Source organism: Coturnix japonica, chromosome 21 (assembly GCF_001577835.2).
Source record: "Coturnix japonica isolate 7356 chromosome 21, Coturnix japonica 2.1, whole genome shotgun sequence".
Classification (NCBI taxonomy): domain Eukaryota; kingdom Metazoa; phylum Chordata; class Aves; order Galliformes; family Phasianidae; genus Coturnix; species Coturnix japonica.
Window position 1 is genome coordinate 3,327,260 of NC_029536.1, and position 27,513 is coordinate 3,354,772.

At 56.5% G+C, this 27,513-nt stretch overlaps 1 protein-coding gene across 6 annotated transcripts in view; it reads right to left on the reverse strand.

The window, feature by feature from the left end:
- CASZ1 (castor zinc finger 1) overlaps positions 1-27,513 on the reverse strand; it is a 146,731-nt gene that overhangs the window by 56,683 nt on the left and 62,535 nt on the right. For 3 of the 6 annotated variants that reach the window (XM_015882417.1, XM_015882418.1, XM_015882416.1), the window contains exon 1: positions 15,359-15,509. In XM_015882417.1, coding sequence (XP_015737903.1) covers positions 15,359-15,407 — 49 coding nt within the window. In that variant the 5' untranslated portion in view covers positions 15,408-15,509. Of the gene's footprint in view, positions 1-15,358; positions 15,510-24,089; positions 24,176-27,513 lie in introns of those variants that run through there. The other 3 variants (XM_015882423.1, XM_015882422.1, XM_015882420.2) reach the window with 2 other exon arrangements.

Below are 27,513 nucleotides of genomic sequence, written 5' to 3' on the forward strand. Positions count from 1 at the left end.
CATGGCTGAGCCAAGGCCACCGGGTACCAGGTTGGAGTAAGAGGGGGATACTGAGGTCTCAGCAGAGCAAGCTCCCATGGTGAGCTGCACGAGAGCCACAGCCCAGCCCACTCAGCTCAGTACCCTCACCTGCTCAGCACGCACTGAGTTGCTGCTTTACTGCAGAATCTCTCTGTGAGTGCTGAAGGCAAGAAGAAGCAGATGGAGCTGAGCAAGGTGGGAGCCCAGAGCCACGTCCTGCAGCACCAGCACCGCCTCTGTGCGAGGTCCCCAGTGGGACAGTAGGAGCACCACGGGCAGGGACTGGGCTGAAAGCAGGGCCTAATTTAAGTATTTTTATAACTCGGTGCTTGTGACAGTGGATTTAGCAGTTGCCAGCCATCTGGAATAAAGAATTACAGCCACCTCCCCTAATCCTATATTGCCTAAACCCTAAAGCTGGTTATGGTGCAAGGATGAGGCAGCAGGCTGGGAGGAGGCAGGGAAGGCAAGGTGGGGGGTGAGAGGGGGAGAGAAGGGAATGCAGGAAAATTCCCAAACTTGTCTTATTCCCTGGGGTGCAAGGAGGTCCCAGAAGCAACACGAGTATTTCTGCCAGGAATCGAGTGAAGGTGGGGCGAAGGAAAAGGGGGGAGCAGGGAGCTGAGGAGCCCTCCAGGACCACCCCGCTGCCTGCGCCGCACACACGCACGCAGAGGCTTACTGGTCCGCGCAGGGCTGTCAGGTAAATTAGATCTGAAAGCTGACAATTTCTGACCATATTTCCTTGATTATTTCAAACAAATGCACACCAGCCGCTGTAAGGAGATTAAAGTGACATAAACGTCCCGAGTGGGAGGAGGGAGGGCAGAGAATTCAGGTCACCCCCATCCGTCCCCCATTTGACAGCCGCTATATCGCTATCCAATCCAATAAAAAAATCCCCCTCTTTTGCTTTAATTAATTTTACAGCTAGCTTGCTTAATTACTTTCAATCAAAATCCTCCTGCCATCGCAAAATTAGAGATGGTTGAGCTCCATTAGCCTAAATTCTTCATTTCCATATAGAAAGAGGCTCCCTCGGCAAAGCCAAGAGGGCTCCCTCCCGCTCGAGCCGCCATCGGACAGACGCCCGTCCGTCCCTCCATCTGCCTCCAGCTCCTGGAGAGGGGGAGCACAGCCAGCCCTGTCCCCACCACCCGCTCCCACAGAGGGGCATGGGCTGCCCTGCTCTGCCCTCCCACCTCTACCCACACACAGGGAAGGATGCCGTGGGCAGGCTGCCTTCCATCTACCCGCTGCAGGGCCTGCTACCTTCCCTGGGAGCATCTGGCACTGGTGGCTGCCAGAAACACGACCCGCAGTCCACGGAGCCGCAACATTCCCGGCCTCCTGCACGCGCCATTTGCACCTCTCTCCTGCAAACACAAATCATGAGCTGTCCTATTTCAGGCTGGAGAGCAGCCCCAACTGGTCTCATGGCCACGAAACCTCCTCAGGAGCTCAGGGAGGGGCTGTGATGAAGCCACATGGGGCCAGAAGGGCGGCAGGAACCCAAAGGGAGCGAAGAGCCGGGCATGCAGGAGAACCAGCTCCATTCCAGGCATCGGCAGGCATTGGGAAGAACCACCCAGCTGCAGGCTGGCACTCATCCCTCCCTTCTTCTCCGCTTCCCTGTGGCCTCCTCCTGTCCCATCACAAAGCACAACACCCTGGGAAGCACCTGAAGCAACAGCACAGCCCCAGCTCCCAGCACCCACCCAACACACAGCACTGGGGGGACCCGCAGGAGCAGGAAGCCCCGCTCACAGGGAAGATGGGTCAGAACTCGCTTCCATGCAACAAAACCAAGGAGAGCCGAACACAGACCTGTTTTGTTTATAAGCTTAGAACTGAATCCAATGGCGCATCTACCTGGGGATTTTAGATTAAATGGTTTAAGAAACTCAAATAGGCTTTTTAATCTGGTCAAATAAAAAAGAGCCCCAAAGAAGCAAAGAATTCACCCTGATGCTGGGAAGACAGTGGGGCAGAACAGCTTTCCAACACTCCATAGCACCTCCCCGCCCTGTCATGGGACATCGTGTATCTGCCAAAACGTGGAAGCCCAGGATCCACCCTGTTCTTCATGTTCCCATGGACGACCCACTCACACCACGTAGTGTTTTCCTCATCCTGTTGAGGCCCTTACCCATAATATCTGGCAGCAAGCAAGCACAGTGCCAGCCCTGCAGCACCAGTGCGAGTCAAAAGCAGCCCAAGTACCCAGATCCCTAATGTGCATGCAGCACTGAGCGACCTCTCTGCATGGTGGGCCAGCAGATGTGGAGCAGAGCAGGATGGCCAAGGTGAAGGATCCAGCAAGGGAACGCCAGCACTGCAGGACATGGGGAGCTTGAGGAGAGCCTGCAGCTGAATCCTGCCAAAGGGCAGGAAGCAAAGAGCTCCTTCCTGTGCCACATCTCATCACCCTCTGACACCCAACATCTCCTGTCCCCCACAGCCACACTTCAGCTCAGAAAGGCTCAGAATCAGCCCTGCCCTGCACACGCTCCGCAATGAAATTCCCGACTTGTGTCTCGCCTGCTCCAATGCTCAGAACAGCTGGGACAATAGAACAGAAAGGCCCTAAATCCACCAGACTCACCCTAAATAGCAGTGGCCCATAATTTCGCCTGACATCCCGGAGCTTGTTATTCTTTCCCTTCGTCGCCTGGCTGGAGCTGTTCAGACCCATCAGTGTTATTCTATGCATTAAACGGGAAAAAACACACACACACAACCCAACAACAACCCAGAGAGTTTTCCAGCCTGCCCAGCATGGCAGAAGGGGGCACAACCCCAGAAGGGCTGGGGGGAGGGAAGGGGGGGAACCGAGGTCTGAGACCACACCGGGACCCCCGGACAGACCATGCACTCCTCCCTTCCTCTGTCCCCATCTCAGTCACAGGGAGCTTTAACTGCAGCAGTTTGGGGTTGGGATTTTTTTTGTTGTTGTTTTATTTTTCTCAGGCCGGCTCCAGCTGATTAAGGACCTGCAACAGGATGTAGGGATTACTGCGAACCTGGCTCGGGATCAGCTGGGGCACAGAGCCAATGGAGAGAGCGAGGATTGCCCCCAGCCTGGCTGCCAAGCCGGCACTCGTCCTGTTGGGAGGCTGCGAGGGCTGAGCTCGTGCTGGAACAAGGCCCCTGTCCTTACTGGCTCTGCCGGGGAATGGCCTGAAGCCCACGCTGACAAACGTGCCCATAGGAAGGGACGGGCAGCGGGGATGATGGAGATGAGGCTTAGATGGCTCGCTGGGGAGGGAAAATCCTATATGGACTGGCTCACCGTGGGTTAAAGGGTGGTGTGAGGGGCAGGAACATCCCCCACCTCCTGCCCTGAGCTGGCCATGCCCCGGGATTCCCCCGTGCTTCCTCCAGTGCTGTGCACGGAGCTTCCAGCAGATCTGAGGCAATAACACACAGCAGAGCACTGTGCTGAGCTCCCAGCCAGGAAGAAGTGCTCTGGGAAGGCAGTAACCTCAGCTGGCATGCACAGCACAGCAGGGTCTGGCTTCTGGGGAGGCATCGAGAGCAGAATTAGCTTCAAGGAGGTTTGGGGGCTTTTTTTATTTCTGTGAATCTGATCCCTGCTCAGACCAGCAGCAGCCTCCAGCATCCTTCTAAACTGACTGTCAGTACAGTACTGCTGTCCCCGGGGGAACACGTCCCCGTGCTCAGCTCTCCCCCCACTCCCTGCTGCTCTCCTGCTGCTGCCCCCAGACCCTTCGCAGCACAGAAACTCCAGAGTCAGCTCCTGCCGGCCTGGGGCTGCGGGGGGAAGGCAGGGCTGCATATTGCAGGCAGAGGCCACTGGGATACCATTGAAAGCCGCTAAATATGACCAGGTTAGCACTTTAGTCTTTAATGGCAGGTCACCATTAATAAACCTAGGGCCCCAGGGTGTAGTACAAGCCTCCCTCCCCCCTCACCCCAAAATACTCATTTCATTAACTCCACTGCATGCGGCGCTCGGCACCTGTCAGAGCTACAGCAGCCAGGAGCCTGGCGAGGGGTAAGAACATCTTGGGGCAGAGCCACAGCTTGCTCCTGCCCTCCTGGCCCTGAGGAAGCCAAAGGAGGTGGCTGTACCCCATCCCATCCCATTCCATCACGGCATCCCACTCCAGCACCCCATCCTGAAGGACTGCACTGGCAAGGACAGCCCCAGACCCTGGGCTGGTCCTTGGGAAGTTGCTTTGTGTCACCATGCCTGGCGCTCCATGTTGGCAGAGAGGTGACAGCAGCATTGATGGCCACGAGGGGAAGAAGGGCAGAGGGGAATTACCTTGAATGTGGGCTCTTGTAAAATGAAAGGCGTTGTGCAAACAGAAAAGGCCAGGTCCTGCCCTTGGGGCTGCTGAGTGACCAGGGGATTGCCCCAGGACATGAGGTGAATGAGGCCATCATGGCAAAGCATGGCTGCCAGCACCTCAGCCCTGCTCACCCCTGGGGCTGCCAGTCCCCAGGGCTGCAGCAAGGAGACACAGCAGGACAAGGTGAGGAACAGCATGAGGCCAGCAGCTCCCTGGTGGGAAGGTGTGAGGGGACAAACACGACGCCCCAGCTGCCAAAAATCCCACAGCAAACCTCTATCGATCTGCCCTACTTGGCAACTCAAGCTGCAGTCACCGTCTGTGGTGCCAGATCGATACAACCTGGGCGGACAGGGAGGGAGAGGCACTTTTAAGGGAAGGCAGAGACTTGAAGGGGAAGTGTTTTGATTTTCAGAACGCCTGAAGAGTCAAGGAAGAGAAAACACCAGGACTGAGGCCGCAGTTTGGTTTGGACTCACTTCAAATACATACTAAGCCCTCTGTGCTGGCCCTGGGACCTCCTGCACACACCATGAGGGGCCGGGGCTGTGCCGGAAGCACCTCAAGCCCTATGGATACCCCCAGACCCTCCCCAGGCCCAGCAGCTGACCAGGAGTCCCTGTGCAGCTCAAAGGGCTCCTGGGGACACTGCTGGACCCCACAAGTCCATGCTGAGCCCTCAGCACTGACACCAGGCGACACAGACACTGCGTCCAAACACCCCATAACGCACCCTCAGCTCACCCTGTGCCCCCAGCCCCACGGGGGCAGTGAGGAAGGCCCAGGGCAGGGCTGCTCCTGTGGCCCAGTGCTGGGCCAGAGCCTCGGGCCTCACCTCCAAACGCCCTTCAGACAGCCCCGGCGCGGGAGGGGAGCTGCAGTTGTTCCAACGCTTCTCGCTCAGCACAACAACTGTTGCGGTCCTTTTAGCACAAACCCAGCAACTGTTCCCAAAAGCGTGGCCTCCCTCAGCTCCCGGCCCTTCAAAAAAAAACCCCCAACAAGCCATCTCCAAAACGCCAGCTTCTGAGTCAGGGCAAAAATGTTGTTAACAAAAACATCACTCAGGGGTGGGACACCTGCTCCCTGACAAGCAACTGGCCCGGCTGCCCATGGTTGGCGTATTACATCAGGCCCCAAAAAGAGCCGGGGATGGGAGGGAGAAGGGGAGAGAGTGGAAAAGAACAGACAGAGGGAGGGTGACAGCAGCGGGAGGCACAGAGACAAAGGCAGGAGGAGAGGGGAGGAAGGGGAGACAGAGGGTGTGAGAGCAAGCGAGACGAGAGGGGTGTGCATGGGGCAATGGGGCTTATGGCAGTGGGAGCACAGATAGAACGGTGTGCAGGGAGAGGGAAACCAGGCAGGGTAATGGCATGGGGAGAGTTGGAAAGCAAAGGAAAAATGGGAGAGGGGGGATGTGAGGGTCATGGAGGGGAGGGGAGAAAGGGACAGAAGAGGAAAAAGGAATAAAAGAAATAAACAGGGGGGAGGGAGGGAAAGATGTCTATTAAAAACCTCAGTGCATAACACAAAATGTCAGGGTTTATAGCTTCATTCTTGGCATTGCTGGTACTGAGAACCCCACACAGAAATGTCACTGCTTGTCATGTTTAATCACCTGCTATTTGTTAACACCTTCGCTGCAAGGAGTCTGCCCCTCACCCCTCGCAGGCGTTCCTTTTGGAGGAGAAACTGCGAAAACACAGCTCTGCCTCCCCGCTGCCCCAGCCAGCCCCCAGCCCCAGCCTGGCCCCACTGTGCTGCCCTGGGATGGGCCTCGTCACTGAAAGGAGCACAGGGCAGAGCTGTGGCAGCAGGGCTGCTTTGTGGGCAGGGGGCTTCAGGGCAGGGAAAGGGGATGGGAGCAGAGGAGGGGGCTGAGCCCATTGAGCTGCCATGCGGAGAAGCGCACGGGGTGCCTGTCCTGCAGGGCTGTGCTGAAGGGCCCCGTAACACACACGTATCCCTTCAAGTCTGGGATTCTCCTATCTGTTTGCTCGAACAGCAACTGTCACACGAAAGCAAACATCCAAAGCTATTAAACATGCAGTCACAGTTCCTCGCTGTGGCACCTGTGCTGGTGACTTTGCTCTGTTTCCTTCCCATGCCCTTGACCCCATCCCATATCCACACTGGTTTTCCCTGGGGCAGGCACTTCCCACCCAGCTGTTGGACTCGGGGTCAGCACCAGGAAAGGCTTTTCACTAATATTTCACACATCCCAACTGGAAAGAAACCCCAAGAGCTCTGCCCTGCAAGGCAGGGATCTATGACTTGAGTAGTGGAAATCTAACTGTATATTTATTTTACACACTCACCAAAATAAATAAATCATCCTCCCAGCCCAAAAGAACAATCTAAAGCCGGGTGTGCAAAGGTGACTTAGTGCAGCAACTTTGTTTTAACCCAAGAACTGTCTCAACACAAATGCCGGCTCAGCTTCAGCACGTTCCCAACTGCTGGACTCCCCTCTTGGAAACCGAGAGCATTTGGGGAGCTGAAGAAGTGACAAAAGGATGACAAAAAGGACCCAAAGACACGTCCTGCCCAACAGAAACGGGCAGCAGCACCACAGGCTGCAGCTGCGGGACCGGGGGCTTCCCACCACACTAAGGACATGCCGGAGGAACATCCCGAGCAGGAAAAGAAGCAGAAGTGCAGAAGAGCGGCGCTTCCCTCTCCCACCCATACAGTGTGGTTTTTGATCCAGTTTAGATTGCCCAGAACAAGTGAGATGAGAACCCCAGAGCCCAGCACAGGTGGCTCTGGAAGCCCAGCCTTACAGCAGGGGTGGGGGCAGACGTGCCCCACAGCGGTGGCAGGGACAATGTGCCCCTGCCCCATGGAGCCACCTGATCCTATTCTGGGAACGAGAACAGCACACAGGCCTCCCGCTGGCCCCTGGCCAGGGATAGAATTCACCCTTCTGAACGCAGGCCAAGATGATCTAAAGCGACTACTGACTTCGTTGCCCAACTCCAGGCACCTTACATGGGCCGATTTTTCAAGTGTCACTGCTCAGCACCGCAGGGACCCGGCCTCTCCAAGATGCCAAACACTCTGTGTCCAGCCACCATGTCAAGCAGGGGGCTGAACACTCCTCTCCTTTGTGACTGCTTCCAGCCCGCTCAGGCCTTTCATCTTTTCTCCCTCTCCTCTCCTTTCTCCTTGTTCTTTTCTTTTGCAGCTTTTCATGTGTTTCTCCCAGTTTTCCTCCCTCTCCAGCCCTCAAGGTCATGCCGCTCATTTCTACGCTGAATATTTACTCAGCGAGCCAGGTCCTTTCACAGGCGCTCACCACAAATATGCTTTCTGATAAAGTCTGCAGAAAAGAAACTATAAAACCCCAAATAATGCGAGAAATACATTCAAAAATCCAAAAAGGGCAGCATGGGGCTGTAAGGGGGTAAGGTCACTATAAAGGGGTAAATAACTCAGCGGAGAAAGCCAGCAGGTAAAAACCCACTTGGAGAGTGGATGTGACACTTCCTTGCATTTCCAGCATTATTGCAGGAACACCTTTCCCTCACACAGGGCAGTACCTGTGGTGTCCAGAGCTGCTCTGAGCCACTCAGCAGGCACCAGCACCACTGGCATCAGACGGAGCAGGAACAGCACACAGAATGCAGGAGCTGATGTTTGGTCCTCCAGCACCACTAAAGTAAACTAAAGACGATCTGCAAGTTATGAGTCCTTCCAGAAGGCTGCAGCCCTGGAGTAAGAGTTGCAAGAACACTTCGATTCCAAGCACTTTTTGCCAACTCGTTGCTAGCAATGCAGAGACAGCGAGCGAAGCACGGGGATGGCTGTAACACCATCACAAGTGGCACCAAGGCAGGATGCTGGCAGCCACATCCCTGCTGGGGACCAGCCGGTGTCTCCATACTGTGTGAGTCCCTGCCACCTCCCTGGCATGGCCAGTCTCGTCCTGCTGCGTGCAGCTCACCCTCCCTCTCTCCCAGTGCGCACATGGCTTTAATGTTTTTATTACCTGTTTGACTCGCTGCCTTATTGCTTCTCCTCTTAATGGGGCTGTAACCGTGGAAACGAGGAATAAACGGCCACCAGAAAATGAGATGATTAAACAGGTCACCCTGGCAAAACAAACTCGGTGCTCGCACAACCCGGGCTGCGGACGCAGCTCCTGCCCAGGGCCGGGCAGGGGGCACAGGGCTGTGTGGTGGTGGGAACAGAGCACCCACCCACCCACTGCACCCCAGGTAGCAGCCCCAAGGGACAGTGCTCCACAGCCCTGGGGCGGCCACGCGAGGAATGGCACGGCTTGCTCGGGGAAGACGGAGGAGAACAAGGACAAGACGCATCCATGTAACAGGGAAAAAATAGCAGCTATTATGAATATAAATAGGCTGGACTGGAATCAAAACACAAGTCTGAGACAAGTTGCTGTCCTCTCTTGTCCCTGTGGCTGCCCATGCCCACCTCGAGGCAGCTCCCAATGAGGGGCAGATATCCCCTGCTGTCCCCATGCAACAGCTGCAGCACCCTGACTATGGCCTCGATGGCCAGGCTGCACTCTGGTGCTGGGGGGCAGAGCTCTGTCCCAAGCCCAGCCACACGTCCCAGGTGATGCAGGACATTGAGGGGCACGGACCTGGCAGGCAGTTGAGGTGTCAGAATACAGGGTGTAGCCCCACAGTGCCAGCCAGACAAGGTGCCCGTGCAGCTCTGCACCCCTGGGGGTGACACCTGAACGCAAGGTCCTTCCCTCAGCCAAGCCGGGGGGCAACACAGCGCAGACCGAAACGGTGTTGAGAACAAAAATAAAACCCCAAAATAAACACACCGCAATCCAAAAAGCCCGATCATAAACCCTCATTCAAAGGAGCTCGGCTGCTGCCAGGAGCTCGTCCTGCCCCGACCTGCCTGACGCCAGACAAGCCGGGTGCTGGCAGTCTGGGAAGTGCGGGGCTGAGCTCGCCGCACCACGAGCAGCACATAGAGAAGTTGGAACAGCAAAGTCTGGCGAGGTGGGATGAGAGACAACTGCTGGAAGCACGGCGCAGAGTGGCTGCGCTGCCTTTCAAAAAGAACAGCAGGTGGTTTATGAAAAGGGCCTTATTCTTCATCGTAATTTGAGCCATATTTCATTGTTTGATAGAAAAATCATAATATTCATGACCTCCTTTAAGTGGAAAAAGTTCACTCGTCTGAATATCAGCCCGCAGACAAATGGGGAAATGAAAAATAAAGAGCGAGATAATGTAAGGGAGGCGGAGGGGGAAGAAAAGGAAAGGAAAGGCAAGGCAGAGCCAGAGGTAGAATGGGAAGTCCGTGAGAGTGACAAAGAACGACAGGACTGTGTGACCATGAAGAGGGAGGAGGACATAAAGGGAAGCTATTTAGCAGGAAGAGTTAAATAGCCTGGCACAGAAAGGGGCTGAGAAAAGCACGAGTGAAAGGCTAAAACCACAGCGAGCCACAGCAAGGGAGCACCTCTGAAAGTTTCCTAGTGCACGGAAGGACTTTGCAGAACTGAGATACTGCCCTACTGAGTTCCAGCCAATAACATTCACATGAAGAAGCACCGGGCCCTCTCCCCAGCCTCTGCTCCCCCACCCTGTTCCGACCCGGTCCTCCTCTGCCAGCATCTGCTGCCTGCCTCGGGACACGCAGATGGTGATGGCTCCAGGAGCTGCTTCCTCCGCTCCCCCTGCTCCGAGGACTGCAAGGAGCAGAGCTGACAGCCACGAACGGCACGGTGTGCTCTGGGGCTGAGTCCGACAGCACAGGGGGTGGGTGAAGATCTGAAGGATTTAGCTACAAAACGCACCAAGGAAAGCATGAGAAAGACCTAACACATGCCCATGGTGGACCTGGCCCAAAGAAGGGAGGCCAGGAGAAATGCTGGCTGAGATCTGGAACAGTTTGGGCTTCCCCTGGTCAGGGGCTACAGGACAGGAGTGTGGGGCTGTAAGGAGGAGGAGGAGGAAGAAGAGGAGGAGGAAGGCAGCCTGGGCGGGTCCACTCCAGGAGTGGATTCATCCAGGCATCGTGCTGGCAAACGCCATGTGGAGAGGTGGAGCTGCTTTAATGAGAAGATGCGTCTATGACTCAGGCCTCAAAGGGATTGGGACTTTATTATTTTATTTTTCCATAATAAATTATGCCCTGGGATGCCAGGTCTCGCCGGGTTTTTCTGGAAATACCAGACAAAAGCTGGTGTTGCTACCTGGCTTTTGACAGTTTCCCATGTATGGAAGCTGAGTTCCTGGTTCATCCCCTGCCCGGCCCCACCAGCCTCGCTGACTCAGAGCCTCCCTGCGGGTCCTCCTGCCCACCCCGATGCCACAGCCATGGGGACACGGAGCTGCCACAGCCCCAGCACTGCGCCCCAGCCGCTCCTCCCCGCACCCCGCGTGGCTGGCAGCCAGCTCCTCGCTTATCTCCATCGCTGCAGCACCCAGCCCTGGCTCTGGGCTGCTCAGAGGAGGCTGATTATGCCCACTTTATAGATCAGAGTTACGCATCCCACACGGAACCCTCTGCCATGGCTCCCACACCTCTTTCTGGAGCTCCCCTGCTTAGATTTAGGCTGAACCTGTTCAGCTCTAATCCTTGCACTGCAAAACTCCTGCGTGGTCAGAGCAGCACCATGGGGAGACAGGGGGACCCACATCCATCCCCTCCTGCTGACCACTCATCACAAAAGCAGAACAAGGAGCAATGTGATACCTTGAGAAGGCACCTGGAGAACACAAAGCTCAGCCCAACCCACCCTGCACATGTGAGCATCCACGTGAGCATCCAGGAGCACGGAAATGTCCGGGGCTGAGGTGCTCAAGTGGGACCATGTGATGGGACGTAGGTGTTGGGTGTGGGAGCACCAACAGAAGTGCTCCAGCAGAACTTGGTGTTTCCACTGATTTCACAAGAGGCCCTGCTAAAATGCCACCTCTCCAAGAGCAAAACATGTGCATGGAAGTGAATCATCCTTTCACACCCCAAAACCAAGAATGAGTGGCAAAATGCTCTAGTGAGGCACCAAATCCTCAGGGGATGGCCATGAAGTGCAGCTGCTGACTTCAGTCCCACCACCCTTTTTCCTTGCGTCTCCTCTCCACCCCTTGCCAACGTGCACAGGTTGTTCAGGTTTTCTCCTAAGCAAGAAACTGCTCTAGGACTGGAAGCCTGAAGCAGTTCTTCAGCCTCCAGCAGCTTTCTGGTTGTGTTTCCCCATGGCAAAGCAAACACGTGCCATCACCCCCAGCTCCCCAGCACACTGAGAGCTCCCCAAGATAGCCAGGAGAGGAGGACAGCAGATCTGCAAGTGAGGAATTCTTTGGGAAATCTAAGTGAGAACATATGGTACACAGAGCGAAGCACAGGGCTTTGCCTCCCTGTAACTATTTATCCTCCAAAAGGCTCAGTGGGTTCTTCTACTTTCTAGAGTGACTGTATGAGCAAAGGGGAACTTGAGAAAGAATGGACAGAGTCAGGTCTTCAGCCACTCAAGCAGGACCAGGATGAGAAGCTGCAAGTTTTCCTTCTGCAATCGGTGTCTGCCTCCATCTCCCCTGCGAGAGGAAGCACAGAGCAACAAGGTCCTGGTCCGAGGGGCTCTCAATCCTCAGAATGGATTTTACCTGTCTCTGAAAGCTGCCTCCATCTCTCACCCCCCCGTCTCTTTTTCCTCAGGGAAATCAGTCTAAAAGGGGCTAATGGAACAATGTCCCTCTCTCTCCCCCCTCTCATTTTCTCTCTCTCTCTCTCTCTTTTTTTTTTTTATTAGCATTTGTGGAATTTATTCCCAAACTCTCCTAATCTTTCGTACACAACCATTTGATTTGCATAACCCAGCCCCCTCTCATAAAAACTGGCTGCTAGTTTAATTAAAAAATGTAAATTTGCTGTCATCTCGGGGCCTGGTGAATTAGGACGACATCGGCATTTTTTATTGCTGAAGACGTCCAAATTGATCCAGTCCGCGCTGAACCGGAGGGGAGGAGACGGGGCCGCGTGGGACTCGGGCTGCAGGTCCTGCCCCTCCCCGCTGCCGGCACAGCCTCCACGGCCCCTCTTCGCTCTGCAAAGAGCAGCTGAGGACGAGGAGGTGGCTCACCCTGAGCTGCAGCTGATGGGGCAGCATCACCCGCAGTGCCAGCATCCCAGGAGCGGTGCCCGGGTGGCACCGGGGTTCACTGAGCCCTGAGAGTCCTGGTCAGCCCCGAGGGATGAGGGATAACAGCACCCAGCTCTGCCTGCTGTGGGCTCCGTGCTGCTTTCTGGAGACTTTCTGCCAACTTTGCATAGGGACTGAGGGCTGAATACAGAGAATCTGGTGGTGTGGAGGCTGCACACCAACACTTGCTCCTTCCCAGCACATGGGTCTGTCCTGCTCACGGCTGCTTCCAGCACATGTTATCCCCCCAGTGCTGTTGTGCAGCACGAGGCTGCAGCAGACCCCCCTGTTTGCTTACAAGGAACCTGGTTCACAAGGAGCAGTCATAGGCGGGACAGGGTGCAGGCAGGAAGCAGGAGTTGGTTAACCCAGGACTGATTTTCTAGTCTTTCTGCAAGTTAGCGCTCTCTAGCACCAAACCAGCAGAACACCTACGGACTGCAGCTGCCTCCGCTCTTCAGGAACCAGCTGGGCCCTTCCTGCGCTGCACGGGGCAGGTTAAGCCCTGCCCGGGTCAGTAATTCCAAAGTGGAAGGGTCTTGGTGTGTGGGTGTAGGCACCTGGATGCTCTGTGCCCAACAAGCATCCCATGACGAGCACAACTCCCAAACCAACTGCAGTACCCGGCTGCAGAGCAGTGATACCAACCTCAGCCGAGCCAACCTCTCCAAAAACGTGCACAGCCCAAACAAAGCAAACAAACCCCTGGCAGCAGCCCAGAGATGTTCCCATCCAGTGGGTGTTACAAAGAGCAGCCACAAAACAGTCACAAACTGACCCTCTGGGTGGGAAAGGAGGTGTTTCTCAATCCATTCCTTGGTGTCCATTCTGAGATCAGATCCTGTAATCTCATACCAAGAGTAATTAGGCTGGGGAACAGTTTCCCAAAGGAAGTGACAGGTGCCCAGTCACTCAGGATATTTACAACCTGGCTCGCAGAACACCACATGTAGGGAACATCTTGCCATGGTCCCGAGTGTATGGACTCTGTCCATGAATTCTTTCCAACTCCTGACCCTGCGAAAGCTGCTGGCCCTGGAACACCAACCCCAGCACCACCAGAGCCAAGGAGCGCTGGGAGAAGCAGGTTGTTGGAGCCCATAGACCTGATCCCGTTGGGACCGAAACCCCGGCTCTGCCTGTGCCAGGCAGCAGCTGGCGCACGCAGCCTCGAGCGCTGCCTCCGGGGAGCTGCAGCCGCGGGGCTTGGAGAGAATTCAGGAGGTGGCGAGGAGGGAAATCAGCTGCCCAAGCAGATAAGGGTTAGAGGTGGTGATTATGGGGCAGGTCTTTGCCCTGAGATCATGACAAGACGGGTTCACCCACACGCAGACCATAATGCTGACTTCAACAGATCTTCCGGATCCTCATTTCCATGGCTCGCTGCGGCCCCCCGTTCCCACAGCAGAGCACTGAAACCCACTCACATAGCAGTGGGCAGGCTGGGCAGGTATCGCCCCCGAGACCACAGAGGTCCCCTGGGGCACACACTGATTCTGCTGTCCCTTTTACAGCACAGAGTGCAGCCAGCAAGAACTACACTACTGCCTGTGCTGAGCCCATGGCACCCAGCTCACCCCAGTGCCATCGCAGGACCTACATTGGATGGGCTCTGGGGGCAGAGAGCTGTCTTTAAAGCTGTCTTTAAGGACTCTTTGAAGCCATCACCCTCCCGCACTCCCCCAGCAGCCACATGCCTACAGTGGGGCCCAGCACTGTGCCCATAGAGGGCAGCCAGGTCCTGGGGGCCAGGGACACAAAACAGGCAGTTACGTAAACAAACAGATAAATAAATGAATAGATAGATAAAATGAACGATGACAAAATTATCCTCTCCATCAAAGTACCTGAGTACATAGTTCAGGCCCAGTCAATCATCAACCAGTTTATTACCACCTTACTCCTCATTAAAAAAAAACAACCACGCAGACAGGAGCCGGGCACCCACTGCCCTCCCCAAGGTGTTTGTTGGCACAACCTGCCCAGCCCACGGCTGCCATTTGGTCGTGGCCGGGTTTGAGGCACTTTGGGGTCAATGAGCAGGTGACAGCGGGTCCTTATCGCACCGCTTTGAGGAGCCCCTCTGGAGCCCTGCCATGGGCCCTGCAGACCCCCATCCCATCCTGCTGGGGGATGTTGCACATTGACCGCCTGCCCTGGCCCAGCAGCAAAGCAGGGGCTGCAGAAAACCACTCAGAGGGACCCGAACCCCAACCTGCCCCACTGCGGGCACAGGGAGGGTGGGGAGCTCCCGCACGGCCCACGGGACAGGACGAAAACAAACCCATCCCAGATATGCCCGGGTTGGAAAAAAATACTCATTAAATGTAATAAGCAGCCTCCTCATCCGCCACAGCCTTGTCCCAAATAAATTAAATTCCTTTTCATTTAGACAGCACGGGAACCTGACAGGCAACCTTCACCGACCAGCCGCCCAAGCTGAGCAGGGGAAAGAAATGAAAGAGAAAACAGCCCACACAACTCACAGCAAAGAGCTCGGAATCCTCGCAAAACCCCCGACAACTTCCCCTCCGCGTCCCGCCGCGCTGCCGGGAAGCGCACGGAGCCGGTCGGGGTCCCGGGGAGCGAGGGAGGCACGGGCAGACTTCCGCGGGGAGAGCGAAAGAAAAGTGAAAGAGCGAGAGGTGCGAGCGGCGGCACCTGGCGGGGCCCGGCCGGGTTCGGGGCGCGGCGGCGGAGCCCGGTACCGGCACCGACACGCGGGGACAGCGCCCGGACCGAGCGCGGCGCGGCGGGTCTCGCTCCGCACGGAGGGGCCGGTCCCGGCTCGGGTCCCGTAGCGCCCGCAACCGAACGGTGGGGGGCAGGGGGGGAAGGGGGGGGGGGGGCAGGAAAAGGACAATTGCGCCGTACTTACCATAGTCGGAGAGACGAAAGCCGAATTCACTTAAATAATCAACTTTCATAATACTTAATTAACGCCTAATTGCAGCTGATTGCCGCCGAATAACAAGTTGGTCACAGCACTGATGTCATCGCCGTGCCGGTCCTGCCCGAGTCACTTGGGCAGCGGGGCCGGGGGCGGGCGCCGGGAGAGGGGGGGGGCGGGGCTCGGAGCGGGAGGACACGCCCAGCGGAGGAGCGGGGGCAGGTGCGGGATGTGCGGGATGTTGTGCGGGATGTGAGGGATGATGTGCGGGATGATGTGCGGGATGTGAGGGATGATGTGCGGGATGATGTGCGGGATGTGCGGGATGATGTGAGGGATGTGAGGGATGATGTGCGGGATGATGTGCGGGATGTGAGGGATGATGTGCGGGATGATGTGCGGGATGTGCGGGGCCGGGTGCGGGGCTGCACCGCGACGGAGCGCAGAGCCGGGCAGTACGAGGAGGCTGAGCCCCGTCCGGGCACTTTTTGTTTCTTTTTGTTTTTTAACCTCCTCCCCACATTTATATATTTATTTTTGCATTGAATTTCCTCCTTTTCCCCCCCTCACTTTATTTTGCTAAGTAGCAAAAGACATAAACAAAAACGCCAGGGAGGTTCTGAGAGGTGCGTGGGGTAAACACGGCGAGGAGCACGCTTCTCTTAGCAGATAAAGTCGGCACCGCGAGCGGCTGCTTTGGGGCTCATTGCCGAACCCTGCCCAGCAGGGAGAGACAACGTGCTCAGGGCCGCTGTCAGCAGGGTTGGTGTCACCAGGGTTGATATCACCAGGCCCCCACCTGACCAGCCCCAGGTGGCTGCACTTGGCCTCGACGTCCACCAGTTTTGGGGCATTGGATGCCCCATCACTTCACTGCAGACTCCCAGCACTGGGGATGGTGCTGCTGCCAAGGACGGGATGCCCACACACCACAGTGCCACCCCTTCTGCTCTCCCCCAACCCCTCCCTGCCACCACGGTGCTTTTTCAGGTGAAGTCCACGCCCTGCAGCTGACGCAATGCAAGGCCTGATTTCCTATCTCCCCATCTCCAGTCACAGGATCGGGCTTTATTTCCCCATCCTCCCTCCTTTGCCTCTTACCCAAGAACAGCCGAGCTCTGTGCCCATTGGAGACCCCACATCAGGGCACCCACGTTCCTCTGCCCCCATCTCCATTGCACCCACTCCCATCCTCAGCCGCCCTTTGGCAGCAGGTGAACGCCGCTCGTCCCTTCCCACCTCCCAGGGGTGTTGGGAGCTCTGGGTAATTAATGTTTGCCAGGTGCTCCGAGATCCTCAGATGAAAAGTGCGATGGGAGGGGGAAGGATGATTAATTTATTATTATTATTACAGTTTAATGCTTTCCCTGCAGACGGTGTGCTGGGGCTGAGCGGGGGGTGACTCACACCCGTACGTGGGGTATCCCCTCCACGCATCTCCCCTCTGTTCCTTTACACCGAGCCCTTCTTGTTGGCAGCTCCTGGCTGGGGCTGACCCCGGGGCCACGCTGTTGCTCCGCGTGGGCTCCTGGCGCTGCTGCACAGATTGCAGGTTGGAGATCTGGCAGCGCCGCGTGCCTCCTGCTCCTGCTCGGGGAGTTTATTAGGCAAATGCTCTTTCCCTGTTTCTGTAATTTTGTTTGATTTCTGTTTTGTCAAGGGAGGTGCCCGGAGGCCTTGGGGCCTGGGCAGCAGGAGCAAACAATCCACGCTTTCTTTCCCTTTCCTCCTCCTTCCCTCTCTGTGCAGTTTCAGCCCCATTACTGGCACACGGTACCCGAGAGCTCCCAACATCCCCGTGCCCGGCCTCCATGTGCCAGGTGCTGTCTGTCCCTTGGCCTCAACTCCCAACACGGGGCTGCCATGCCCCGACCGCCCCCCAGCACCTGGGAGCCAAACTCTGCATCTCCTGACCAATTAGTTGCAATTGACTGTGGGGATTAAAAGCGCAGCCCGAGGAGCCCAGGGAGCAGACGGCACAGCCTGGGCACCACCGAGCAGAACCAGCCCTGAGCTGCAAGGCTGTGCCACGAGGCCGCGGAGCAGCACGATGCTCAACACATGGTGACACCATACAAACACAAGGCACGAGGACACGGTTGTGGCCCAGCGCAGGCAGAGCGCAGTGTGACGTGGCCCCGCGGGAGCTGCATTGAGGCCGTCGGGGTGCAGGAGCAGCGGCGGGCGGGAAGTGTGAGGCAGACGCAGCGATTGCATTACTGCAGGAGCCCGGGCTGGCAGTGCCGAGCTATCGTCCCTGTAATCCTGTTAGCCAGCAATCTCCATTCCGAAAGAGCTTCATTTCTTTGTGAATATTTGTAAACTAGATATCTAATGGAAAATTATAGGAAAATTATAGTGAAATTCATGACGAAGAAATCCGATTAGCCCTAATTCAATTATACCATCTTAGCCCACACAGCACATTTCCCATTTTTTTCCCATAAATACCAATGCCAGGGGTCCGGGTAATCAAATAAAATTGAAAATCATCTTCCCATTAAATTCAATTAGCTGCAATTTCTAAAGCCTATCAGAGATTTTAATTACTAAATTATAAAATTCTCCAATGCTAAATTGAAACTAAAAAAATTGCACATCCTTGTGTTTCATAAGAAAAAAAACCTCGCAGAAACCTTGAAAAATACCCTTCTCCTCCCAGCAGAGCCCACGTGAGCGCAGGGCTGTGCACGAGGGCACCAGCCAGGCCTCAGAGGGATGGAGTGTGAGCCCAAAGCAACGCCCAAACCCAGCACCAAGTGCAGCACTGCAGAGGCCAACAGGCCCAGCAGCACCTTTGCTCCCTTCCCCACCTGAGTTCAGCTGTGCCAGGACCGGGCCATGAGCTGCCATGGATGAGCTGCAGCGAGTTCTGCCCACGGCTGCACTCCGTGGGGCAGTTCTTTGCTGTGCCAAAGCCGGGGTGGAGAGCTGCCGGTGCCCAGAGGGGAGCACAGGGCAGATGTGAGCTTCGTGCTTTTGATAAAGCTCCTTGAACAACAGCCATGCAAGCCTGGTCCTGACACTGAATTCAGGGAAGCTGGAGCCTTCAGCAAACTGACTGAGCTCAAAGCACTGCTTCAGCAAACACGAGGGATGTCGGGGGGCAGGAGGACGCGATCATGCAACTCTGGTAGCACCGCTGTGTTCAGATGCCTTCAGCTCCCATCGCTCACCAAGAAGGCAGAGGGGAACACACAGAGCCGTGCCCCTCGGGGACACACAGCACTGCGATGCCAAAGGGGCCGTGTACTGTGTGAGCAGTGGGAGGAGAGCAGCTCTCCAGCTCCAGCCTGACCCTCCCCGGGGCAGCTGGGACTTTCTGCCAGCACTTCCATCCATGATGGGGACCCTCCCGGGTTCATTTGTGCTCTAACACAAACGAGCGCAGCTCCCGGCAGCCACCAGCAGGCACCGAACCAGGCCGATACTCCTCTTAATTTACTGGGCGCCCGAAAGTTGCCAGCAGGGAGTTGCCCGCAAACAGAACAACAACAAAAAAAAGTTAATGATCTGGGCTTTTTCTTTAATAAATAGGCAAACTGGCTGAGCCGGATTGTTGGCTGGGATTTGTCTCCCCTTTATCACCCTGGAGCTTCTGTGACACATTCTCCAAATCATCAGCATTTTGCAATTTGAGGTCGTTACCAAATACTATTTTTTTGCCAAGGAAGGGAGAAAAATAAATTAATAATGAAGGAGCCCGAGCAGGGAGAGGCTGCGGCTGGATGGCTCTGCCACCTCCGCGGGGATTGCTCAGGACCTGGCGCCTGCCCAGCGCGCACCTCGGCCTCCGGCTCACCCAGGAATGTGGGGCCGGCACCCCGGCGCTGCTGGGTTTTACTCCGAATTAATCAAAGTCTCCTCTGCAAACGTCCAACTCGAAATCATTACCGGCCGAGCTGCCGGCGCGGTGCCCTCCATCGCAGGGTTGGGCACATAGAGATCACCGGGTGAAGAGCTGCAGGGGATCCCCCCGCGCAGAGCTCCTCTCCCAGCTGGAGGGGAATGGATTCCCGCAGCCCCCTCCTGCACGCAGCACGTAACCGCACAGACGCTCAGGATGCGTGGGGATGAATGTGCTGCGCTGCCTGACCGGCGATACTTACACCGCAGAGCGATCTGCCCTGACAGCGAGCCCGCTGCGGGCGGCTCAGCACCACCATCTCCACGCACACGAGTGTGAGTGGCCCGGGGCACCCCCATGTGCACCCGTTGGGTGCTGTGAGTGCCCATGTCTGCAGTACCGAGCACCCTCCCCATCCCCTGCACGGCCCCGCAGCGCTGCCCTGAGCCGAGGCAGAGCTCTCTTCCCCTCTCTGCGCTCTGCCTGTCTCGCAGCCCTCGTATTTTCAGTGCTCACCAGACCGTGAATTCACCTTCATACCAGTTACAGGGTTATTTAGCCGCTCCCGCCGCTGTTAGCCAGCCGGCAGCACAGCCGGGCACGGCTCCTCTCCCCCCACGCACACCCACCGGCAGCACCGGGCAGGGCACCGTGCCCAGGGACACCGCTGCCCTCCGGCACGCCCTGCCCTGACCCACAGCAACGCTGGGAAACGGCAGCGGGGCAAGAGTTACAGCCGGGATGGAGGGGAGGAACCCCCCCCTTCGGCCAGCACAGCACGGAGGGCGCACCGGGTGCGTGGTTCGGCCCCGTAAGGCGCAATGAGCAGCACGGCCGCGCTGCCCCGAACTCAGCCGGGATCCCAAACCCAGCCGGGATCCCAAACCCGGGCCGTGATGCCGCGATGCCGCGATGCCGGTCTGGGGACGGTGGGTGCGGAGCCCGCAGCGCATCTCGCTCCGATCCTTGGGGGGGGGCCGGTGAGGGACGCAGCCAGGAGGCGCTGAGCGCTCCCCGTACCTGCCCCGCCGGGCCCTGCGAAGGAGAGAGCTCGCAGCGAACAATAGATCAATAGAGCCCCCGCCTCTTTGGAAGGAAAACAAACACCCGGATCACCGCAAATTAGAGAATGTTTCGCTTCACTTCATCCAAACAGGCTGACAATTTTTTTGGGTTGTTGCCACGGCGACAGAATAACACAGCGTTCAGCCTGTTGCAGAACAATCAATTAAGTTAATGCCTCGGAGTGCCTGTTTACTCTTCCATTTAGGAGGTGCTGCTCTCGCTCGCTTTCTCTCTCGCTCGTTTTAGGTTTCTCATCCTTTTCTTCCTGTTCCTATTCTTTCTCTATTTAACCTAAAACAAAGCCCCTCCCCTCAGCCACCCCCTCGCTCGCACGGAGCCTCCCACTTCCCGCGGTCATCACCTGGAATAAAGTTTTTTCCTCCCTCTGACTCTTGTCCTTCCTCCTCTGTCCCCAGCAAACCACGCAGTGGGGCTGTGTCCTGCTGCCCGGTGTGCCCGCAGGTTCTGTCAGTGCCAGCTCTGTGCTCCCCGTAACTATCCAAGGATGCTGAATCTCCTCTGAAGTTACCCCAAACCATCCCACTATGGCTGTTTTTACACCGTGAGCCACAACCACGCAGGTTTTTGTCTCTAAACCCCCAGGAAAAGCCCCTCTCACTTCCTACTCCTGATTAAACTGAAGGAAAAAGCAAAGACAAACGTGATGTGAAAATACGCGGGTTCCACCACGTCGCCATCTCACCCTGCCATCAGCAACAAGTGCCCGTGGTAATTCAGCACAGTGCAGGCAGAGCTGGCACATGCAGCAGAATATGGCTGTGGGGCTGAGCCTGAGCCCTGTGTGCCTGCCCCATAGAGAGATCTATGTGGGACCACGGGCACGCTCCTTCTCCCCTCCCCGAGACGAAGTTGTCAGCAGAAGCTGCTGGAGCAAGGGCTCGTTGACTGCTCCCTGTCCATTACAGCCCAGATTATAAGCATATTGCACAGTGCTCTCTGCACGGTGCTGGGGAAATCCAATACGCTGAAAGGTTAATGCAATCAATTAGGGTGACAAGGAAGTAGAGTAAAGCCTTCCGAGTAGATGAAAGGGAGAGAGATGGAGACAGAGAAAAGCAAAGAGAAGCGGGGGGTGAAAGGAGCAGAGGAAGATGGGTGGGAGGAGGAGGAAGAGGGCATGCAGGGCTCATGCTGCAGATGGCAGGGTGCTGCAGATGGCAACAAGGTCGGGCTGCTGCGGTCCCCATGAACCAGAGCCTCACATCCCGGCTCCTCCTGCCCTCTGCCTCATCCCTGCTCTGCCTGCCACCAGCCCGGCCCAGGGCACACAGCCCAGGGCAGCCCCATCCCTCCCCGCTGCCCTGGGGCTGCCTCAGCTCCCGCTCTCTGACCCCAAACTGCGCCCAACTTCATTAACCCGGGCGGCCAGGGCAGCCAGCACGGCCCCCTCCCAGCACTGCTCCACTCGCATTGCAGCCTGGCCGGGGAGAACGTGACACCAGCTCATTAGGACAAATTATTACTCTATAACCCCTGCCGCAATGTCCCTTAATATGCCTATTTAGCAGGAGACAAGTCCTGGTGGGCTCCTCGCCACTAAAACAACCTCACAAATCACCAGAGGCACAAGCACTGCGATCCGTGCTGCTGGGGCGGCTGTACCCCAGGGGGGCTGGAGGGGCACACTGTTCCTCAGGGAGCTAAAGGAAGCCCTGGGGCTGCTCTGGGTGCAGGGAGTCCCTGCACAACTCAGTGTCAGTGCAACCAGGTGAGTAACCTGCTGGGAAGGTGTTCTGGGATGGCAACAGCAGGTGATGGAGCTGCTTCACTTTGCTGAACTGCTGCCTCCCTCTGCCCCCTGCACCAATGTGATGCTCCATTTGGATACCGACAGGAGCCAAACATCTCCTGTGGCTCCCTGTAATGCCCCTGAATGGATGCCCGCCTGCACAAGCAGGGATGCAGTGCCACTTGCACCTCGTGCAGGATGGGGCTGATCCAGAGTCTGCAGAACCTCTGCAATATAGGGCACAGCGAGTGAGATGTCACAGGGAAGACAGAAACACAGGCAGACGTTGGGGGAAGGCAGCTGCTGAGCAGGGATGGGGGGTGTGAGGCAGTTGGGCTGGTCTGTAGGAAAAGGTGGAAAGAAAACAGTGAACTATGAGAAAAGCGCAATAGCAAGAAGAGAGAGGGAGAAGGGGGACAGAAACGGTGCCATTGCCAGGATGAGGGAGCGAGGAAGGAAAAAAGAAGTGCAGAAAGTGTGTGATGCTGGGCACAGAGGAGAGCGGAATGAGTGCGAATGGAGAGACAAGGGACCTGGGGCAGAAAGGAGGAGGCTGGAAGAGAAAAGAGCAAGAAGAGCCATGCGGCGAGGAGCGCGCGGGCGAGGCTGGGCGCTGTCACCAGGGTTGTGAAGCATGAAAAGGGAAGAATCCGCCCGCTCCTTTCAGCGCTCGGAGCATGGCGCTCGCTGCTGACCTACACTGTGCCCGGCTGTGATCACGTTTTCAGGGCCACTGCCTGCCGATCCCAAACAATGATGGGGAGCCTTTGAAGTCAGAGAAAGAAGCCGCAATGTGAACAGGGGGCTTCCCCCCCCCTTACCCCTCCCTCCCCCCCTTTTTTTTTAAGGAGCAGGAGTAAGGAGGGAGGAAAAGGAAAGGCTGGCAGGGCAGGGGAAGGCTGGGGGAGAGGTTGAGAGGACAAAACTGTTGCTCTCAGTGGGGTGTCCCAAAATGAGAGAGACAAAAAGAAAACAAACAGTTTATGAGTAGGGCACATGCTGCCTGTGTCTGCGCGCCCCGCGCTGCCGGCCCCCCCGGCTCCCAGGGAGGCTTCTGTTCCCCAGCAATGATGGATGGACACACAGGGCCATTCAGGCCCGCTGTCTTACGGCGGCGGTATTTACATAACACTAGCCTTCCACCGGTCACCTCTGACACTGCCCAGCCTGGTTCGGGCTCCCCCGTCCCCCCAGCCACCCCTCAGGTCCCGCTCAGACGCCAGCTCCCCGCCTGGGGTCCCTGTGCTGCAGCGATGCGCTGGGAGCAGACGGCACAGGGAGCACGGCCACGTCTGCCCCAGCTCCATCCCAGCCTGTGTCAGTGCTCTGCAGTGTTGTGCAGTGCCAGCATGGAGGGACAGCGGCCTGGAGGGGCACAGGGACCTCTCTGCTCAGCACCTGGAGGTGAGCAGTGAGAGGTGATCCCCTTCCATGTCCCCTGACTTTACCAAGCATACACTGAGTGACTACCCAGATCTGGTAACTGCATTGCTTTTTGTTCAGCGAGGGTGCGTGTAAAAGAAAACCCAGAGAAGTCAGCCTGGAGACACGGAGTGCTTCCATCCTACCAGCACAGTGCTGCAGCCTGAGCAGACACAAACGTGCCAGATGAGAGGGGAGGGAGCACACGGCCGTCTGAAAGTATATGAACTGAGCTCAGCAAAACCTCGCGGTGGACAGATTGCATCCGATTCACTGAACGGCCCTTATCCATCTCCCACCAGCCCACACGGCGGAACATAAAGCGGCGCGCTCCTCACCAAAGCCCTTACACACTTTTATCTGTAGAGACTGAGGCAGCAGAGAAGATATTGAGGAAAACCCAAAGTGACAAAATCAGGCGCCCAGAACAACTGCTAGACAAAGACAAAGACGGGATTAGGAGACACATGGGCCATGTCTGCATTAGACCTTCTTCTCTTCGCATCTGTTTTTACAACTAACGACAATGAATGGTCCAGTCCCAGAAGTTCTAGTGCAGACACAGCCACAAAGAGCAGGCCATGACGGTGAGACAAGCAGAGGAAAAGAGAACCCAGGAGGGCGTAGTGACATACCCATTGCAGTCTGAAGTCTCTCCTACCTTTCGGAGATTTCAAGGTCTGGTTTCTTGCCTGGTTTTTAGCTCTAAATTCACTTCATCCTGGAGAGGGAAGAAAAAGGATGCAGTTAATACATGAAGCACATCTGACCAAGCACCACAGCATGGTGATGAAACCTCACAGCACCCAGCTTTAAGCAGGACCCGCACTGGGCACTCAGACTTCACCAAGTGCTCTCCTGCTGCTGGCTGCACCGTGCAGTGCTGTGCATGCCATCAGACACCCCGTGTGCCTGCATTCAGCACAAAGAGCAGCTCCTGTCGGTGTTGGTCCTGCACCCAGGCACCAGAGCAGACCTTGTGCCCACAGACTGCCCATATACCCACGGTACCCACACCCTGTGCTCTCTGCTCTGTGACAAATATTCCCATTGCAGTCCTCTCGCTTCCCCTGCTGACCCCCAGAGGTCCAGCAGCCCTATGGGGCACAAAGAGAAGGAGTGTGGGGTGGGGTCCTGCGGCAGTGAGCCCCTGGCCCTCATCTGTGCTTCTTCCTTCCTGGATAAGGCAAAGAGCAAGGAAGAAAGAGAAAAGGGACAGGGGAAAAAAAGTCACAGCAAAACACATGAAAAGTAAATTGAATTATTTAAAACCATATGTTCAAAAAATGTGACAGAGCATAAAAGCCGTGCCGTGAGACTTCCGGAGGGGGTTATCCTGCACAGCAGGGTGGGAGAAGAGCTCGCCCGGGGAAGGATGGTGGCACAGCAGCAGCTGGGGACTTCCCTCTCCCAGGGCTGTGAGATGGCACAGAGCAGAGGGTGGCTTCAGCTCAGCAGCAGCGGCATCCGGCCCACCCCGCAGTCTCTGTAGTGCAGGGTTGCCAAAGCCTCTGTCACAACTGCCTGCGATGTGGCAGTGAAATTAAAACCGGCCTGAGGTCAGGCACAGGGAGCCTGCGGCTGCTCTGGGAGCACCAGCTGGCAGCATGTCCCTCCCCAGGATGCAGCACCGTGCGACCTGCCCAGCCCCGGTGCATCCCCCCTTTGCCCCCTGGAGGGCACAGGCAATAAGGATGTAGCTCTAGGAAAAGCACGCTGCAACTGCTGCTTGCCCCTGCCCCTGGGGGCCCTGGTGCTCTGTGCTACTGCTGCCACTCATGCTGCACCAGTGCCAGGATGCTGTGCTAAAGACACATGGGGAGGTGTTGGCTGGGACCCAGAGCTGGAAGGAGCTGGTGAGATATCCCAGACAGAGCGATGGACATGGAGCTGCAGATCCCTTGGGGCATGGAAGATGCACAACCAGCCCAGCTCCTTCCTTCCCCACTCACTCCTTGGGGCTGACCCAGCTGATGACAGCAGTATCGGCTCCCCAGCCTGGGGTCCCTCTGCCTTTGGGTTCTCTCATCCCCTCTCCCACCTTTTTCTTCCTTTTGTTCTTTCTTGCTTGCTCTTCCCATTCTGTCATGCTCCTTTTTTTCCCCTCTCCCTTTGTTCCCCCCCCCCCTTCCGAGCTCTCTGTACAACTCTCCTTGCCTTCCCGGCTTTACACCCTCACCCCGTGCACGGTCAATTCTTCAGATGGAGTTTTTAATTGTTTTTTTTTTTACTCCCCTTCTTTCGGTCGCAGCTTATCAATGATGCAAGAGGAATAACGCCAATTTACTTAGAATGTGTAATCCCCAAATCAGATTGGGGGATTGTATGAGGCAATATGACCTTGCATATGTCTCCATTAAAGCCAGCCAGGCCTCCTCTTGTATTCTGTGTTCCCAGTACATATTTAGACAGATAACGCTAATTGTACTTGACATGTCCTCTTAAGGATGGACTCTTCCCTCCCCCAGCTCTGCCTGCTTCCCAGCCTGACAATGCGCCAGAGCAGAGCCCTCTCGCTCTCAGTACGGCACGGCACAGCATGGCACCCACTGGGCTGGCAGGGTGGGCACCGGTTTGGGTGCAAAGCACCGGCCCCCCAAGAGCTCTCCTCACCACGCAGCCATGTCGAGGAGCAGGGGATGGGGGAGCACTGCAGGACACAGCTAATCTGAGATTACATGCTGCTCCTGGGACAATCCTAAATTCTCCAGAACAACCAGCAGCGTGCTGCCAGCTCTCAAAGCCGCAGGTGCCACCTCGCCCTGCCCCGGCCTCCACGTGCTGCAGCTGTGCCCCCACTTCCTCCCCTGTTCTGAGCCAAGGGCTGGCTCCCACCCGGGCTGGAGAGACGTGAACCTTGTGAGAACAGCCCCCTCCATCACCACAGCCCCTCCACAACGGCCCAAACCCCAGAGATCTCATACCAACAGTGTTCCACCCGCCATCCCCCCACCAAGGGAAACAGCCCACAGCTCCCAGCTCCCACACCAAGCTCTGTGGGTAAATATTCCTATCTGCTTCCCAGCTCTGGCTCCTCAAAAGCACCCAGCAGAAACTCAGGTTCCTCACACCCACCCATGCAGGGCTGCTCCGCACCGCTGAGCATCGGGATGCAGGAGGATGGAGCTCCTCCCAGGGAAGCCAACCGAGCCAAACTTCGCCAAAGTGGACTCAGATTTTTTTTTCCCCTTGACACAACATCCTAATTCGACTTTTTCGGTATCTTTCCTTCAACAACCTTTTTTCCTTCCTCCCCTTCCTACCCGGCAACTGCGCATTTATTAATTCATGAGGCACTAATTAGTTCTTTGTTTAATTTTGTGTTAAACAGACTGACCGGAATGATAACGACTTGCAGCGTTGCATTACGGTCCCCAACCGCCCCTGTTTTCTGACAACAAGGGAGCGCAGTGAGACTGGCGTGATGAACCCCAATTCCCACTCCAGTTGCACTTCATTAAGTCAAAATGTGACAAGAAGCTTAGAGAGCAACTTTCAGATCGGATCGCACATAACAATTGGGCAGGAAACTTTCCGAGGGGGAAGCGGGAGCCGCACTCACAGCGAAGGCTGGCACTGCGCGAATCCCCCGCGCCTGCCTTAAAGGAGCCGGCCAACGCAGGGATGCAGGCACAATGGTGAGGAAGAGGAGGGGAAGGCAGCAGCCAAGGCTGGTGTTCAGTGCAGCAGGGCAGGAGGCAGCTCAGCATTCTGCTTCCCCCAGCTGGGCTTGTCACAGTGGATGCACCACTGAGGGCTCTGGTGGGATGATCCCAGACCTGTGCCTCTTGGAGTTAAGGCCCACCGACTCAGTTTCCCTCCCCAGCTGACCCCTAGTTCAGTCAGCACAAACTACACGGTTGCAATGAGTACACACGACTGCCAAGGGAGTGGCTGAATGCTGGCCAACGTGTGGGTGACATACGGATGGTGTATGGGGTCTGGGTCATCACCAGGCTCAGCTGGACCTGGCCCAGTCCTGCTGGCACACATCCTGCATGTGGCCAATGCCTCGAGCCCCTTGGCTCACAGCATGCAAGTGCAGCCTATGGGGAAGCA